Below are 19742 nucleotides of genomic sequence, written 5' to 3'. Positions count from 1 at the left end.
AAGTAACCTTTTTGGTGTGGTAGGAAGACAGGCACTACTGCTAGACAGTAGTGAGATCTCAATGGACCAGTATATCAGCTCCAAACCAGAGGTAACACTGTACCAGAAATATAAACAAAACAGTACAACCATATATGTAAAATATACATGGTAGAAGAAATAACAACAGAGAGAAAAATGCAAAGCTGAGCTGTTGGTCAGTCAGCAACATATGTTATCATGACATTGCAAGTAATCACTCATTATTCACAATGTATAGTGATACTGTACTAGGTGCTTACTTGACATAGCAATTACAACATATTTGCAATATATGCAAGATTTTGACATCAGTTGAGAAGAAGCATTGTCTCAGTATCTGGTAACATACATTGTGGAAATACAGCCGAAGTGTGGGAATGTTAGATTATATAGCCAAAATAAGTATTTACACTTGCTTTGTGTTGTCAGATGCATTCAGTTGAGGCATGAAGTTAGAGTAGTTAGTGAAATCTTTCAAATAGTTGGGTAGAAACTGACAAAGCCAGTAACCTAAGAGAGAGAAGCAGTGAATAGTACACTGCAGTTTGGTTTTAGATTTTTGAAGTATAAGACAGACTGGGAGAGGAATCTAAGATTGCAGGTAGGTGTGGTTGTGACCAGATTTGTATTGATAGGTGTGTATGAGTGGAGGTGTGATAGTTTAAAAAGAAGTGAGCCTAGTAAGAGATCATCTCTTTGTTTGACTGGAATCCAATTAACTTTTGAAATGGCTTTACAGTGATGCTCAGACATAGGGGACGTTATAATAAACCAACCTGTTTTGCTAGAAAGTGAATGGAAGTGTAACATGTTTTTGGAAGAGGCTGCAGATATTAAAGGAAGCCTATATTCCAATGGGCCAAAGAGAATTCCAAAGCAACAAGCTTTACTTGTCATAGACAAGCGATCCTCAGTAACAAAAAATCAGAAGTATTTTAACAATGTTAAACATATCAGCTTTTATATATACTTAAAAGCAGATCTGGAAAATGTACGTATTGTTTAATTTTAAATTAGCCTATTCAATGCAAACAAATCAGCTTTTATATATACTTAAAAGTAGGTGTGGAAAATGTACGTCTTGTTTAATTTTAAATTAAAAGTACAAGAACTGCAACTCCTGGGATAAATGGACCAAACTGAACAAAATAAAGTAAAAATACAAGAAAAAGTATGTTCCAAAACACGGCCAGAATAACAGTAACCAGTAGTTTATTTCACATAAAACAGGAAAGCGTTTCTTCAGACCTTATAAAAAAGCTAAAACATACTGCCTGATTTAAAATCAAATGTTAAGAATATCTTAGACGCATATCGAACAAGTGAATATACAGCCCCGTTTTGTGATTTATTTTTCATAATATCCTGCCCTTTAGCTTATCTTCCTATACGCTGCGCATTACCTTCTTATGATTCTCTATGGTGCCTACCCCTAACTCTAAATTAGCTAGCATTGCTTGATAACTGTTTAGCTTATTTGTTGATCCTGGTGATTAATTGAAAGGCGTCCATTGCTACATTCGTAGCCTTAACCATTACTTTTACTCCTGTCAGTGGAATGTAAGCAGTCTGTTTATTTATACTGCATGGGAGATACTCTATAGCACAAAGAGTTACTGTTAAGCGGTATCTTGCCTACCCTCTGTGGTACTTACTATTAATAAACCAAGTGGCTGCTATGAGCTTTTGGGAACCTGCCTAGCCCTAGCATTCACCTTATATAACCTGCTGTTTGAGATTGTTCTTTTTCTTGACATTCGTAACCTGTTAATGGCTCCATTGCTAAAGTTTGTTGTCATAACTTTTGGAACATATTACCCATTGCAAACTGCTTTATATTGATATCCACTGTTAAGCTTCTTATTTTATTATATTCTAGGCCTGTACCTGTGTGATATTTCAATGTTAGAGATTGTTTTACTGACAGTCTAAATGTTTTAACTTAGCCTTAGTAGTACAGGTGTTTTATGTTCACAGTTGATTATTACTATTATTCTAATGATTATATTAGTTGTTTTGTAGTACTTTTCCTTATCCTAAACAGTTGAAATATCTACTCTTATTGCATACTAGAGCTACTTGTTATTTGCCTCATTATATTAACACCCTCTCTCCTTACCTTCCTACCCTCCTAGCTCTCTATCCACTACTCTGAACTAAGGAACTCCCTGGCTATACTTTACTACTGCTTGAGCAGCATTTTACAAAGTACGTCTTACCACTTGACCTTGCTGATAGCTATTCTCAGCTCTGTTTTTATAAGTGTACTGATTTTTTTTGGTCTCTGTGTCAGGAATACTAGCAGCCAGACTCCTCTCTAAGACCAGTATTTTCTAAGATCTTCCTTCCCATACTGCCTACCTTACCCTTCCTAACTAGAGTTATTTTTTCTGCCCTTAGTCACCTGTTGTAATACCACCTCTGAACTCTAGGTGTCAGTCTACCCAGGCCTAATCCTTACCCTCATTCCATTCATACTAGCTTAGCTCTTTACACTACTCTTTCCTATTTTTATCCTCCCTTGCCCTGTTCCCCAGCTATTCCCTAAACTCTCACTCTCTGCCCCTAACCTGCACTCCTATCACCTTCTACCCTTAGCAGACTAGTAAGCAATATATTTTTCCTCTTCTTTGCCTTTGTCTTGACCTTTACCTGCTCAACTTGAAGCTACTCACCTGCTTAACTTCTCTAACTGGGCTGCTCTGCTCACTGATTGTCTCCCTCACTACTTGCTGTTTCCCGCTCCGTTCGCCCTACGGGCTCACTCCACTCCCCTACCCTACTCCTAATTCCCACCCACCCCCAGTGCTGTTACACTTATACCTAACAAGTTGCACCCACTTTACTACCTATCCAATCAGCCTCAACATATAATTCTCAACTCCTCCCCTACCTCTACTCCATTTCTTTAACTACAACTACTCCTCTTGACTTCCCTCCTTAGCTTACTCCTTACCTACCTCTACACATAATCAGTAACTATAATCACTTATTTTACACCTATTTAGTTTATCTTCTACTCCCCTCTCCCTTCTTCTGACTATCTTTCTAAACCTTAACATTTATCTTTCCCTACCTTTGATCTACACTTTCAGCTTCCTATCTCCTGTATATAACCTCTCTATTCTACTCCCCTAATGGCCCATTCTCTCAAACCTTTCCTGAAAAACTTTCTTGTCTCCTCTTCCTTATTTCTCCTTCTATCCTTAACCCACTCACTCACTGCATATGAACACTGCACTCTAAAGTACAATGTGACCTATCTACAAACACTCCCCATCACACATCCCCTCAGCCTTTCTCATAGCAACATTACCTCTACTTCAGCCTATTTGCTTCCCAAGTTCCATAGGAACACCCATGTTTCTTACCTCCCCAATAAGCTAACCCCACCCAAGTACTATAAATACTTAAAGATTTCATCCATTCAAACCAAAGACATTTTAACAGGTGGAGATATTCATCCCAATCCTGGCCCACCCTCACCAAATACCAATCTACAGAATCCATCATTTAATAATGCTACCTCTTCTTTAATAATTCAGAACTCTCTCAGTATAGCACATCTTAACATTCGTAGCATTAACAACAAAATTAGTCAACTGCATGCTCTCCTTCAGGTTTATCCATTTGATATCCTTTGCCTTACTGAAACTTGGCTAAAACCTTCCACTCATGACCTAGAAATAACCCCTCCTGGATATAATATACTAAGATATGACCGTACATCAAAAAAGGTGGCGGTGTAGCTATCTTGTTCAAATCTGATCTTCTGGTTTCACTCTATGATGTATCACTCCCCTCAAATACCAATGCTGAGACCCTTACTATCAAACTCCAATTGAATAGCTCTAAAGCAATCTATATTATCTGCTCTTACATCCCTCCAGGAAATAATATTAGCACCCTAGAAAACATTCTCAATAGCCTTTTTACCTATTTACCACAAGAAACAATTGTCTTAGGCGATTTTAATATAGACTAGACCTTATGTAATTCCCCCACCCCTAACATCCATATTAATCTATTTGGTTTCAATCAAATAATAAACTTCCCCACTAGAATCCACAAACCAAGTAGCAAAGAAACTACTCTTGACTGGATCCTTATAAATAGTCACCCAGATACCTATAAGGTAGGATCTCTCCCCGACGACATTAGCGATCACATTCTAACCTTTATTACTAAACAAAAGAAATATAGCCCAGAAAAGAACAATTTTGTCACATATCATTCTAAAAAACATTTCCATGCTGAGAACTTTATTAATGAACTAAATGCATGTAACTGGTCATCTCTAAAACTACTTAATCTAGATGAAGCAATCTCTTACTTTAATTCTACTTTCCTTCATATTCTAAATAACCATGCTCCTTTCCGCTCCTCCAGAATCAGGACAAAAATAGCCCCCTGGCTCACAAAACAAACCAAAGAAAAAATGTTTCTACGAAATAAAATATGGGCAAGATGGAGAACCTCTAAAAGCTCTGTTGATCATCTATACTTTAAGCAACTAAGAAATGCTGTCAAAAAGGATATAATCTCAGACAAAAAAAACTACAACTCCCACCTGCACCATTCACACTCTAATAATCCTAAAAAATTCTGGTCTGGCATTAATAAACTTCTCAAACCAGGACATGCCACAACTCCTTCCCCCTGCTCTATTCCTAGTAGTAATCCTCTGCAAATAGCTAATGCCTTTAACAATTACTTCATTGAAACTATTCAAACTTTAACTCAAACTCTAGTTCCCATGTCCCCCACTCCTACACAACACATTAACAGTCCCTTTCCCTCCCTTCATTTGCAACCTGTACCCATCTCCTTTATCTGCAAACTCCTTCAAAAACTCAAACCCTATACTCCCTCTGCTGATTGCCTCCCAGCAGAATACCTTCAAATTGCAGCCAAAGCTATAGCATACCCTGTTTCTATCCTGATAAACAGATCCATCTCTGAAGCCTACATCCCCTCTATTTGGAAATTCTCACATATAATCCCTTTGCACAAAGGAGGTAAATGTACTGAAATCTCCAACTACCGTCCTATTGCTCTACTCTCCCCACTAGCCAAAATTATGGAAAAATGTATTCACCATCAGCTACTCCAGCACCTTCTCCAAAACAACTTGCTTGCTAACTGCCAACATGGATTTAGGCCCTTTCATAGCACTACTTTTGCCCTTTTAACTTTTACTGATTGCATAAATAGGAATCGTAACAATAACTGTCTCTCAGCTGCTCTATTTATTGACCTTTCCAAAGCCTTTAATATGGTCAATCATAACCTACTTATCAATGTGCTAAAAGCCCAATCTCTTGACCTACAATTAATCCTTTGGTTCAAATCTTATCTGGAAAACAGACAACAAGCAGTACTCTGGGACAATAATCTATCCACATACCTCCCAGTAGGCACTGGAGTTCCTCAAGGTTCTATCCTAGGCCCTCTTCTTTTCTCCATCTTTATTAATGATCTCCATACTGTTTTTCCACAATCCACCTGTATACAATATGCTGATGACTCTACTCTTATCTGTACTGCCAAGTTTTCTTCCTCTCCCCACACCCTTACACAAAATGTATTTAACACGTTGAAAAATGGTTTACACAACGCTGCCTTCTTCTTAACCCTAAGAAAACTAAGCTACTACTCTTTACTCCCACCATAAAATCTCATCAGTTCCACTTCACTATTACCTCTGACAATGGAACCTGCATTTCCCCTGATTCTACTGCTCAACTACTTGGCATAACTATTGACCATAACCTCAGCTTCGATGCCCATGTTAATAATATTATAAAAACTGTTAATAAAAAATTAGGCTCCCTGTATAGAATAAAACCCTTCCTTACACCTCTAGCTAAGAAATCCATAGCCCAGACTCACCTTGCTTCCACCCTATTCTATGCTTCTGCCTTTTACACCAATCTATCAAAGCATAATCTCACCAAACTTTAAACTAGCTACAATAACATAACCAGATTTGCCACTGGCTCTCCATACAGAACTCATCACTGCCTCAACCTTAAACAACTCAGATGGTTAGAACTACAAAATCAACTACAATACAATCAACTTGTGATTGCACAAAAAATCCTGCACCATCCTACTAATACTCCCATCCTTACTAATCTGATCTCCCCTTATAAAAATCTTTCAACACTATGCTCAGCTAATAAACATATTGCCAGCAACCCTTCTAATAACAAAGCAGTCGATTCCCTCTTCTCCAATGTTGTGGGTAGAATCTGGAAAATACTTCCTAATACACTCACCTCACTCTCATCCTCTCTAATCTTTAAAAAACACCTTAGAGACCACCTTAAAATACATTGGCTTTGTCCCTGCTCAAAGTCTGATTGAATCTACTTTTCATCTCTCTCCTCCCCTGGTTCCTTCTCTCTTGCTTCCTTAACAATACCCTTCCATATCTTATGAACAACACTATAAAAAGTTACCTAATGTTCTAATGTTTTAGTTTTTGATTGACTTCACATGAACCCTACTAAAGCATTAAGACTTGTTTATTTTTTACTTCTACTCTAATGAAATGTTACATTGTTCACGATTTATTTTATTTTTTTTCATGTCTTATTTTGTAATGTGAAACTAGTCTTTTTAGAATATTTTGAATGTATTAATTTACTCATGTTGGAGCTTTTCTCCTCGGGCCTCTACTGAAAAGGGATATGTATCCAGCTAGACTAGCCCAGTCAACAAATGTAATAAATAAATAAATAAAATAAATAAATCACTTAGCACAGTATACTGGCAGCTAAGTGATTTTAAATCAGGCAGTAGATTTTAGCTTTTGTATATGGTCTGAAGAAGCAAGACTGTTACTCGTGGAAGCGCTTACCTGTTTTATGTGAAATAAACTACTGGTTGCTGTTATTCTGGCCATGTTTTGGACCATACGTTTTCTTGGATTTTTAATTTTAAATTAGCCTATTCAAGGCAAACAGTATAAACATTAACTTGCTTTGGAACACTACCTGGGTTTCATGATTTTTGGAAATTATTGTGACTGAGCGCATCAACGAAGTTTTAACACCACTAGTTTCTTTGCTTTTTATTTTTTTTTTGGGTATGTCAATAAAAACTCACAGATTAAAAAGTTGTAAAAATGCTCTATGCTGCAACTCAGAACTTCTAGAACCCCATGACTTCAGTGACTGCAGACTTCAAGCTTAATTCAATTACTTCCTACAAACTTATTACACTTATTGCATTGGATTATTGGCTAATTAGGATGAAAATCAAGGGGGGGGGGATAAAAAGACAAAAAAAAAAAACAAGAAAGAAAAAAACAAAGGAGAGTTGGGGAGCAGGATGAGAAGGGAGGGAAGACCAGTTTCAACTGAGGGTCCATGGAAAATTTTGTCTAGGGCTCCATTTCAACTAAAGCTGACCTTGTTAACTGTAGTCAAACATCTGAGGTGTATATTTTTCAAGAACAAATAGGACATCCACAACTGTGAGCAGCACAGAGTTATGAAACTCTCGCCTCACTGCAGGAAAGCTCTGGAGAAGGTGATTGATAAAGAAATACACAAAGTAGTAGAACGTAAGATGGGAGATGAGGAGTTGGGACTAAGATCAGCATACAGCACAACCAACCCAATGTTTGCAGTGAGACAGATAGTTGAGAAGAATCTGGAAATAGGAAAGAGTCTAACTGGACATTCCCAGACATGAACGCATATGACAAGTTCCCAAGAAAGCTTATTTGAGCAGTCCTGTAGTGGTTTAAAGTCTCATAAACATTGATAGAATTATTGCAGGCTATGTACAAGGACCAAATGACTGAAGTATGAACAGTGTCTGGTCTCTCAGAGGAATTCCCAGTGGGAGTGGGTGTGCATCATGAAGGCACATGGGATAATATAGAGTACATATAATGTAGTTGTAATGGCAGCAAATGGGAAAATCAGAAGAAGCTAAGAACTGAGATAGAAGGGAAGATAGTGGATCAGACTAGTAGCTTCAAGTATCTGGATGGGTGGTTGTAGAAAAGGGAAGTCTGAATGAGGATGTCAAAGCTAGAATCAGAAGAGATGTAACTAACTGGCACAGGGGTGTTAGGGGTAGTGCATGACAGAAGAATGCCTAAGACACTGAAACGTAAGGTGTATGATACAGTGGTGTAACCAGTACCACTGTATGGTACAGAAGTCTGGGCAGTAAGAGCAGAGCAGTTGAGGAACATGATGAATATGAGGTGCCTGAGATGGGTGGTAGGATGCATGCTGTGGAACAGGTGAAGAAATGAGGACATCAGAGCAGAAGCTAAAGTAGCTCCAATTGTAGAGAAGGTTAAGGAGAACAGATTATGGTGATTCTGGCATATGATCAGAAAACAAAAGACAATCTGATAAAGAAGATTTGAGATAGACAAAAAATAGGCAACAGGAAACAAGGATGTCCCAGGAAAAAAAATGGATGTATCATCTGAGAGAAGACTTATGACAGTCAGGTATGCCTGTCAAAGAGGGTAGGAGAGTGGCATTGAATCGAGAGAGATGGCATTAGTTGACATGACACCCCAACCTCAAGTAGAAAAATGGAAAAAGGAGGTTGATGATATGAAGATGATGTATATAGTCAATAAAGTGAATGGGTACAAACTGATGCAGTCAAAGGATGAAAGTGAATGACTCCATCTGTTGATAACATATTTTGTGGAAATACAGCCTTAATGTGAAGTCACCAGCCACCACTGCTTTGACACTGTCTCCATGCTGGCAAGATTGAAAAAGTAGATAAACATAATGTAAGCCTGTATAGTATTTGCTGGATTGCAAACTGTTGAAGCAACAGATCTTAAGTTGTAAAAGTTGCTGGTACCCTCTCTGAACATAAAATTAGAACTAGTGAGGTACCACAGGAGGCAGTACTGAGTGGTCTCCTGTTTGGCAATTAGTGTGCAAACTCTAAGGCAGCATCCCAGAAGTATGACTGACCAAGTTTGCTGGTGACTGCAAACTGAACACTGTCACACCTTATCCACTTTTTATTTATCCTTTGTTGTATTGGTTAGTCCCAGAAGGATAGTAGCCTCTTTTCAGGGAAGACCCGAGGTGGTTTTATACTACTGGGGGAAATTTGGACAGGGTATCGGGGAACTTCCCCTACTCTTTTCGATAGGTGCCATGGAATCTTTTACATCTACCTGAGGTACCACCAACTCAGGCAGATGGGGCATTGCTTTAATGTCTCATTCAAAGGTCAACAAACAAAGGAGTTCAGCAACCCCTTATGTTGCAGTGAAATGTCAGCAATCCATTTACCTGGTGTGGGAAAAGAATCCACCACCTTCTGCACCAAAAGTGAGTGTGCTACCTGTTGCACCATATCCACTAATACTAAATAACTCCAGTAAGGGATGGAATGTGCATATACCTGGTATACCAAAAAATGTCCAAAGCTAAAGGCAAAAAAGTAGAGTATAGTGACATTCAGCAAAGAGCTGCTCCTACTTCATCTCTTATGAATGGTACTGTTCTTCAGACAGAGATGGTCATAAGAAACCTGGGTACTTATTTGGACAAGTCTCTTTCATTCAATTATCATGCTTCCACCATAGTCTGGAAATACTTCTATCTGCATTATGTTTATATAGGTTTATAGATTAGTACTATGCTAACTACCCTTTTGGGCCATTTTAAGCCTAGCCAATTATCTCATGTGAGAATCAAACCCTACACCTTGTGTCTGTTAGGTAAAACCCTTAACCATTATGCCAACCTCCCTCCTACATAATTTCCAAGAGAATATCTTTAAGATCTAAAGAAGTCATCCTACCACTGTACTCATCCCTTATCAGACCTATAATTGAATATAATTCACAATTTTGTATGTACAAATCCAAACATATTGCTCACATGGAAATGCCTGAAAGATTTTTAATAATGAAAATTAAAGTACTTAAATCCTTCAGCTATTCTGACAGATTAGCATGAGTCTCCTTATACTTAGTAGACCATACCTCTCAACCGTATCGAATTCCTCAGTATTTACCAGTATTGAGGGCAAAATAATAGGGTGCCATGAATTTCCAAGTAGCCCCTTCAAGTTTTGATTTTTTTTTTTTAATTTTTATTTACTATGGCTGATGTCATTACGCATTGCCAGTGTATCCCACAAAGTCATCAACATGCAGGGGCATGCGTGATGACATTAGCTTTGTGAGGCAGTGCCTGACTGCCTGTCAGACTTGGAGACTGGGGCGGGAGTTTCAAACTGTGAGTGCCCGAGTGACTCTCTCAGCAGCACATTGTCCAAACTTAATTTAAGTGGCTGATGTGTCCAGTAGTTGCAAAAGCAGACAGTACCACTCCAACACTTTGAAGAGCAGAGGTTAATCATTTCTGGGTAGATTACAGCTATTGATAAGTGTACTTAAGATAGTCATCAGGCCTGCAAGGGCACATATGTGAATTTGGATACCAGCACACGCACAGTGTGCCTGATCTTGTATAGCGTTGTCGGCATGGAATTCACAGGCCAAATGTCGCTTAATACCAGGAAGTAAAAGAAGGAGAGAGGGAAAATGGATGTTATTTTTGTATGCCAGCAAGAAGAAACAGGAGAGGGGACAGGAAGAAGAGCAGCACCGAGTCCAGTTCAGATTCATGGATGGCCAGTCCATCATCACACAGGTTTAGAGGGGCAAGACAACTAGCAATACCTCACTGCAGCAGCAATAGGAGGAGTCCAAGGGTGAGTCTTAATGATCTATGTTCTACATAGCATATTATCTGTCAAAGCCGAAGGAGACACGTCAGTAAATAATCAGAGAGATTAAGCTGTCATCTATGGTCTGATGCTTATTTTTTGAAGTTTAGTTTTTCCTGTACTTTTGTTAAGGTAATCTCATATAATGAGCAAAAAAAAAATCAACTGCTTATCTCAGATAGTTGATCGCTATTGATAGTTGTGCTTTTGCTAACTGAGGGGCATGCATTTGTTTAGACTTTTGTGTATTTATAAAACTGCATGTCTGTTTTTGCAGTTTCCTACATACAGAGTATTTTCAGCTCTAGTGTGCAGCAGCCATCTGTTATGGTGCTGTTAGATTGCAGAGGTTTGGGATCTTCGAAAACTTCACTGTAAACAACAATTTGTAGGGGGCAGGGCACTCTGTCTTATAGTGAGCCCTTGTCCAGTATATATAAAATACTAAAAAATAATATGTCATCGTAGCGTACATAGTGGCAACATGGTAATGTCCTGCAAAAATCTAATTCATCTGGTCTCTCACTTGCAAAACTGATCACAAGCAGCCACATACACCTTGCCAAGCCAGACTGGATCATAGTTTATCAGTTACCCTCTCTTAGTCATTATACACCTCCTCTAGGATTATGTTCAGAGGAAAATCCAGGAAGGTTGTTAGGAGGGACTGCGTGGGATGACTTTTGTCATCTCTTACCTATTTGATTTAAATGCTTGATGCAGTGAATGCTTACTACTAAATGAAGTTATACTGCATTTCACTGTCTGCAATCAACATGTTTCAACTCAGCAAGGGGATAACAACAAACTATATTGTATATATATATATATATATATATATATATATATATATATATATATATAAGCTATATGTCAGCCTGGGATGACATGCTCGACAAGCCATGTTGCTTCGCTAGGGACGGCTTGCACCTGTCACCCCTGGGCTTTTGAATATTGGCTAAGGCTCTTGCCACCCCTATAGTGCCTTTTTTAGGCAAGGCTCAAAAGACAAACCCACCTCCATAGACAACACAAGGAAAAAGAAACTAAGGGTAATGCTGCTCAACGCCAGAAGTCTAAACCTCAAGATGCACGTACTCGAGGCTCTCCTCAGTATGGAGAATATCGATATCTGTGCAGTAACAGAAACCTGGTTCAAGGCTCACAAGAGCACCCCAGCACTACCAGGTTATACCTCATACCATGCTTTTTGGCCTCAAAACTCGGACTGAACCACAAAAGGAGGGGAAGTATCCATATTCATCAAAGATACCCAAACCTCCAGGTTAGTGGCACTGCACGAAGCATCGGAGACGATCCATGTGGGCAAAACTGCCTTTCAGTTTGTAGCCTGCTACAGACCACCCTCCCAAACTCAGGAACCTCACTCAGCTTTCCTGAGAACACTGGAGAATATGAAGGTCTCTCCAAACACCATCATATTGGGTGACTTCAACTCCCAAAACATAAACTGGGAGCACTACTCAAGCCCCAACACCCTCGCCCAACGCTTTCTAGAATTTATAAACTCAAATGCTATGGAACAACTGGTCACCACTCCCACAAGAGGGGAAAACATATTGGACCTGATCATCACCAACATGGGGACTCTATGTTCCATACCAGAGGTATAACCCTCATTGGTAAGATCTGACTATAAATTAATCTCACTGGACATCCATATCCCATCCCCACCCGCAGCCAAGGTAACCACGGTGAAGAACTTCTCAAAAGCAAACTTCACACTTCTCAAAACCGAGGTGGAATCCTTCAAAGCCCCCGGGCCAGTGGAAAATACGGCCCAAACCGCAGAATCCTTTACAAACGCATTCTATGGACACCTACAGGAATGCATGGATCGTGCTATCATAAATAAAACCAAGACTCACTCCTCCAAAGGCAGGAGACCTATCTGGTGGACCCCAGCCATAAATAAGCTATACAACAGAAGGAGGAAGCTACTACATGATAGAGCAAAATCCCAAAAAGGGAAGGCATCTCTGATCAGTACTAGCAAGAAACTACGATCCCTCATATAATTATCTAAGGCCAGCTTCGAAAGAAAAATTGCACAAGACACTAAACATAATCACAAGGCCTTCTTTAGTTATGCCAGGAACCTGGGTGGTGACTCCCAGATATGCTCTGAGCTAGTGCAAAATGATAAAAAATACACTGAACCCACAGACATTGCCAACATCCTGGCAGACAGGTTCAGTGCAAACATCTCCCCCCCCCCCCCAAAAGAGCAAATGTCTATCCCAACAGAGTGTAGCCTCCCTGACATCACAGATGCACAGGTGAGAGCTGCCCTCTCCAAAGCAAAAAACACAGCATCAATGGGACCAGACGGTGTCCCGGGCTGTGTCTTACATGAGCTCCAAGAAGAACTGAACCCTCACATAAAGTCACTGTTCAATCTCAGCCTTACTACAGGATATGTACCCAAGGAATGGCGTACAGCAACAGTGGTCCCACTCCACAAAGGTGGTGCCACAACAGACCCCGGAAACTATCTCCCTATAAGCCTGACTAGCCTGGTCTGCAAAGCTATGGAGCGTATCATCATGGAACTCATAAACAAAGACATTGGGAACCTCCAAACACTGGATCCTACCCAATTCGGCTTTGTTAAGGGCAGATTTTGCCTCTTGAACCTGGTCGACTTCTTTGAAACAGTCACCAAGGCCATAGATGAAGGGAAGGTAGTCCACACAGCCTACCTGGACCTCGCAAAAGCCTTCGACACAATACCCCACTCGAGCATCATAAATAAGCTCACCAGCTTAAATATCAACCCCTATGTCACAAGATGGGTTGCAAACTGGCTCAGGGATAGAACCCACATGGTCAGAATCGCAGGTGCCATGTCAGACTCTAAACCAGTTACAAGTGGCGTCCCACAAGGCTCAGTCCTGGGACCTCTCTTGTTCGGTATATATTTCTCTGAGGTACAGGCTAACATGGGAGGACTATGGCTGACCAAGTTCGCAGATGACTGCAAACTGGGTGCCATAATCAACTCGCCGACTGACACAAGCATCCTCCAAAAGGGTCTCACAGAGACGGATAACTGGTGCCAGAGCCATGTCCTAAAGCTAAATGCCAAAAAGTGCACAGTCATCCCCTTTGGGAAAAACAAAGTGCCCACAAATTACCACATAGGTGGTAATCCATTAAGTATGGAAGAAGTAATTAGGGATTTGGGGACCCAAGTAGATAGCAATCTCTCCTTTGACAATCACGTTGCCAAAGTGGTTAGAAAGACCTTCTATATAGCCCACCTTATCACGAAAGGGTTCACATCTAGATCAAGAGAGGTCATTGTGCCCCTCTACTCATCACTCATCAGGCCCATAATTGAATACAATGCCCCATTTGGGATGTACCTTACCCGACACCTGCAGCAACTGGAAAGACCCCAAAAGTACCTCACCAAGAGGATCAAGGGACTCAAACAGATGCCCTATGCAGTTAGGCTAAAGAAACTCCAGCTCTACTCAGTTGCTTACTGCCTACTCAGAGGCGATCTGTGCCTGACGTATAAAGCCATGTCCAAACCAGAATTAATGGACATGCTCCACCTCAGGAAATCCAAATCCCTTAGAGCTACATGCTCCAGGGACTTAAACCTCAGCACAGAAATAAATAGGACATGCTGGAGGGACAGATTCATATCCCAGAGGCTCCCCTCACTCTGGAACAAAATCCCAGTCCATGTTAGGCAGAGCCCCTCTTCAAAAGAAATCTTGACGAGTGGATGGGAGATCGTAGGTTTATCCCTGGGATCTCTTCTGTGTCCCTACTAGACAGAGGCCCAGTAAACTAACCATAAAAGGGCTATCTTCTGTGACCTACTATACAGAGGCACAGTCAACTAATCTAAAAGGGTGGCGAAAGCCAAACACACTCTGGCTAGGCTTATAAATGCCCTAGGGCAGATAGCCTAGTATCAACCTATGAACCTATGAACCTATATTTTTATCCAGAAACACTTAACCAAAGTCCTGATTAATATTATAATAAGTAGGACAGCAGGAATCAGTGTGAAATTCAAATTATTATCTTCCTAATGCATTCATCCTCAAAACGTGCGATACTGGTGGACTATCACAGGTCTTCTCTTGGAAATGGGGTTATAAAATAATCTTACTTCACTTCAAATGTTGCACAAGGACATTAGTGTAGTGCCTGTATTGCTTTTACAGGACTGAAAAAAAATAGCATTTTTTTTCTTAACATTCCATATTGTACAAAAGAAAAGTAGTTTCTGGTACAGTTGTACAGGTGAGGGGTGAGGGAGACTACTGACATTTTACCTGACACTCAAGAAACACATTCAACAAACCAGGATATTTGGATGCTGGTTCAAATTTTCAATGCTGGAAGGAGGCTTTGCTATAAGTAAATCATACATCACTAAAACTGCCTTTGCAAGTATGTGACCATTTTTAAAACACAAGTGTGGCATACAGTATTTTGGAGTTATCAGGTCTGATTCTGTTCCATGTCTTTTTTCCTTATTTCCAACACTTATATTACAGCAACAACTATCTGAGGAGAAGTTAACACCGACTACAGCATTGGCTGTGGAACTTTGGAAGGCACCACAAAACTGATTCAGCAATGTAGACTCTAACCTGTCTATACCTTCTTCAGCATTAATAAAAGTGATTTTGCTTTGATTCTGTCAGAGGGAAGACACCTCATATGAGCAGATAACTGCCTTTTTCAGTATTAGTATAGTAGCTTTGATACTGATGCTGTATCAAATATATGGCTTGCAGTAATGATGATCATACCTATCAATCTCTCAGAGCAAGAAATCTGGATAAAGCCACAAATAATGATAGGACAAAGGCCCCAAAATAGGGACAGATTTAAAAAAATTGCTCCTATAAACTCAGATAGTTGCTAGAATAACATGTTTTACACTACTATGTATTTTCTGAGGGATGTGAAGTCTGAAATTCAAATGTCTGCCATTATTTATTTAGTGACTTCAATCTTCATGTTGGTATCCCACAATTCCACTGGAGTGGGCAGGGCTACACTATTATGTATGCACATTTTACATTAATCAGTGTCACAGTTTTTGGCCAGTTGTACCTGCTTTTCATGGGCCTTTGTCCAGATTTTTGATGTTTCCAGGTTCAGAGGTATGCAACAGACTGTTCTGATATGACCTATGTTTTGCATTTCAAGCCAGAAAGACCAAATCCTATTTGGCCTCCTATTTATTTGCAAAACTGGTGGGTCTAGAATTAATGACACCATGGACCTCAATCTACACCAAGAAATAAATAAGAGTCAGTGGAGGGATAGGTTCTTAACTGAACATCTTCTCTGCATATGGAATAATTTGTTTGCACTTTTCTCCCTACTATTTTTCATAAGCAGCCCCCTCCTCATAGAATTGTTCCCCATTACTGGATAAGAGTTGACTAGGAGAGGGCCATCATTTATACAGCCATCATTGGTGGTTTAGGATATCCCCTCACGTTTGCAGGGATATTCCCTCCAAGCAACCCTGCTTCTCCTCATGCAGTATAAGCAGTTGTTTCCCCAATCTTCAGCAGGGAAACTGCACCACTCAGTGTGCCACTGAGTACATGCAAATCTTTTCCACCACTTAAGAGAGGCAAGTGGGCCATGCTGCTTCACTCCTCCCCCTTCCCTGCCTGCATGGCTCCTGCAGTGCCAGGATTGCTTATTAAGCACCTAGCATCTAGGTCACAGTCAAGGCTCCATCACTCTGTGCCATGCAGCCATGCTAGCCTATGCATTAGGTTAACACTACAAGTAAGACTGGAAAGGTAGGCACAAACTTATACTGAGGTTACTATGCATGGCCCTACTTGATTTGGGAGGTGAACACTATGAAGTACTTGAAAAATGATGACAAGAACTTTTAAGTTTGTTTACTTAAAAGTGCATATGGCTAGGCATTTTATGGTCTCAATGATTGTTTATATAGTATTGTTTCTGTGCTATTATATTCCTAAATAATCAGATTGGGAGAAGCAATAAACATACAGGCAAATCCAGAGTTTAGATAAAGTGTTACATCAGTTAAGTGCTTTAGAAGACAAAGACCACAGCACTAAAAAAGTATAGGCTTTAAACAGGAATAAAACCTAGAGCCTCTGGATCTCCTTTTCTTTACTTTACTGGTAATCTGTTGAATCAGCTGATCTGTTGGCCATCTGAAAAGGTGGCATCCCTAAATCTTGCTGGATAAATTCATGGTGAAGTAGGCATTTTTTTCACTAAACTTATTTTAAACATTAAGTAAAAGTACATGATACATACAGTTAAAGAGGCCACTGACAATGATAGTAACCTTTCAAAACTATGTCAGTACTACTTTTAAACATTAAATAAAAATGTTTAATATGTACAACTGATGATACCACTGACAATGACAACAGTCTTTCAAAGCTGTGTATGTGTTACACAACACTCTTCTAGTCAAGCTTTATGAAAACTCTAAATACCTTTGTTATGCATATTAAACGTAAATACCTATGTTAGCATGCATACTGAACATAAATACCTTTGTTAACATGCATATTAAACATAAATACCTATGTTAACATGCATATTAAACATAAATATCTATGTTAATATGCATATTAAACATAAATACCTTTAACATGCATATTAAACATAAATACCCATGTTAACATGCGTATTAAACATACATACCTTTGTTAAAATGCATATTAAGCATAAATACCTATTTAAACATGCATATTAAAGATAAATACCTTTGTTAACATGCATATTAAACATAAATACCTATGTTAACATGCATATTAAACAGAAATACCTATGTTAACATGCATATTAAACATAAATCCCTTTGTTAATATGCATATTAAACATAAATACCTTTGTTAGCATGCATATTAAACATACATACCTTTATCATGCATATTAAACATAAATACCTATGTTAACATGCATATTAAACATAAATGCCTTTGTTAACATGCATATTAAACATAAATACCTATGTTAACATGCATATTAAACAGAAATACCTGTTAACATGCACATTCACCATGAATATCTATGGTAACTTGTGTATTCAGCAACTGCTAAAGTGGGGATTATGATAATGATGTTAACAACAGTAACACTCATATTCAAACTCACCTATATCAGTTGCTCTAGAAGGCATCGGTCTTCGCCACTGTGTGACAAACTTGTATGCATCCAGTCTTATTTCAATTACATTGTTCAGTAAAGCAAGAAGGGGTGCCAAAGGAAATGCTGCAACAAAAATTGTGGTGAAGCCAAACTGCAAAACTGAAGAGAAAGAAAAAGATTGTTAGAAAATTACAAAATATTTGTTAGACCTTTTTTATATCTAAATTTAAAGGGTAAAATAGACAGCTCTTACAAAATTTTGAACCCCGTAGGCTACACTGTAATTTAAAAATAGTATTGGTATGATGTCCAAATGTTAAATGTTGTAACAATACAGCAAATGCAATGTTATTGCTTTTTCACAAACAAATAGTATGGTCATCTACTACAGGCCAGCTAATGCAATCCCACCTTCAAAGATTGACAGCAGTGTTAAAACTAACATGTTACCCTGGTATATAGAAATGTTAAAACTCATTTCATTTGTCTTGCAATAGAGCTTATTTGCACTGCAAGTCAGAGTTTGTCAGTGTTCTAGAGTAGCACTTTCCTTAGCTGTATAACTACGTTTCCTAACAGAGACTGCCAAATAAAGGGACATCAAATCGTCCTGCAAAAGAAGACAGTCATACAGACTAGGATTCTTCCATACTGTTTCCAAGTTTCTGTTCATCTATTGTCATACTGGGGAAAACAAGAATCCAAAATGGAAGGACAGAAGGCTGAAACAGAACTGGGTAAAAGCTTCCATAACTCCGGTGGCCTTCATAGAGCTGAAAGCCACGTGTAGACAGAACAGTAGTGCCACTTTTATCAACCAAAATAATGTCAGCTTCTGCAGGTTCATAACTAAACATCTAAGTCAATCAGAAGAGGATGAACAATTCCTATCAAAGAAAATGTATTAGTTAGAAAACAAAAATCTATGCCAATATACTAGACTATTTTATTTGGTGATATATAGACTGCTAAGAGGCAGTGCACAACCCATAAGATCTGTGTCACGAATGCATAACATTTGGTGTAAACATTCAGGTCGGTCATTATTAAACTTTAGCATTAACAATACTAAAGAGAAGAAGATACATACACAAAGATTGCTGACACTTTGCAATACACCTTCTACTAGTATTCAAGAAAATAGCCAACCAACAAAGCAGAACTACAGCAGCAGAATTTGGTGTCTGGGGTATCACATTCATTTGTGTTGTCCCCCCTCCCCATCTTTACCTTAATGGCAACTTGTAAACTGACAACATTTTAAAACAAGAGTTTAGCAGTTTAAAACTGCTACTAACTGATGGTAATTGTGATCAGTTATTGACAACTTGTAAACTAACTGCCAGTTCTGAGTTTTTAAGGCAGTTTAACTACCTGTAAAACAGAACTGTTTGGCTGTCTACACACTGTTAAGTGATTGTAATTGCAGTTGCTTAGTCTACAGCTTGCAGGTTTTCAAACCTTTTTTTTATTTTATATGCTCTCCTTTCCCTACAGTCTACTTCCAAGACAGGATTACCTATCACGCCACCATCTCACTGTGTCCTCCATGTTAAATCATTAAATACTACAATTTATTTCATCGTTATTGTCCAATGTTCATAAAATCAAATGTCATCTCTTCCTTAAAATAGATTAAATTACCAGTGGCATCAATAATCTAGGACATTTTGAACTGTGCTAACATTTCTGGGTACAAGACAGAGACAGAGCCAACAGGCTATAAAAGAAATTTGAGTAATGAATGAGTTCCAGTCATTAATCTTACTAGTTGATAATGTAAGAGTGATAAATTGATTACGCTTGTGGCATAAAAAGGCATT

General features: G+C 39.0%; 1 protein-coding gene across 1 annotated transcript in view; it reads right to left on the bottom strand.

The window, feature by feature from the left end:
* Window positions 1–19742, bottom strand: part of ANO3 (anoctamin 3) — a 3574693-nt gene that overhangs the window by 84920 nt on the left and 3470031 nt on the right. The window contains exon 23 of the mRNA XM_044059352.1: window positions 17926–18078. Within this exon, the coding sequence (XP_043915287.1) occupies window positions 17926–18078 (153 nt within the window). The remainder of the gene's footprint in view (window positions 1–17925; window positions 18079–19742) is intronic.

Source organism: Protopterus annectens, chromosome 17.part0, assembly GCF_019279795.1.
Source record: "Protopterus annectens isolate FY-2018-M chromosome 17.part0, PAN1.0, whole genome shotgun sequence".
In the NCBI taxonomy this organism is placed as follows: Eukaryota; Metazoa; Chordata; order Ceratodontiformes; family Protopteridae; genus Protopterus; species Protopterus annectens.
The sequence above is the reverse complement of the archived record's forward strand: the minus strand, read 5'-3'. Positions and strand labels throughout refer to the sequence as shown.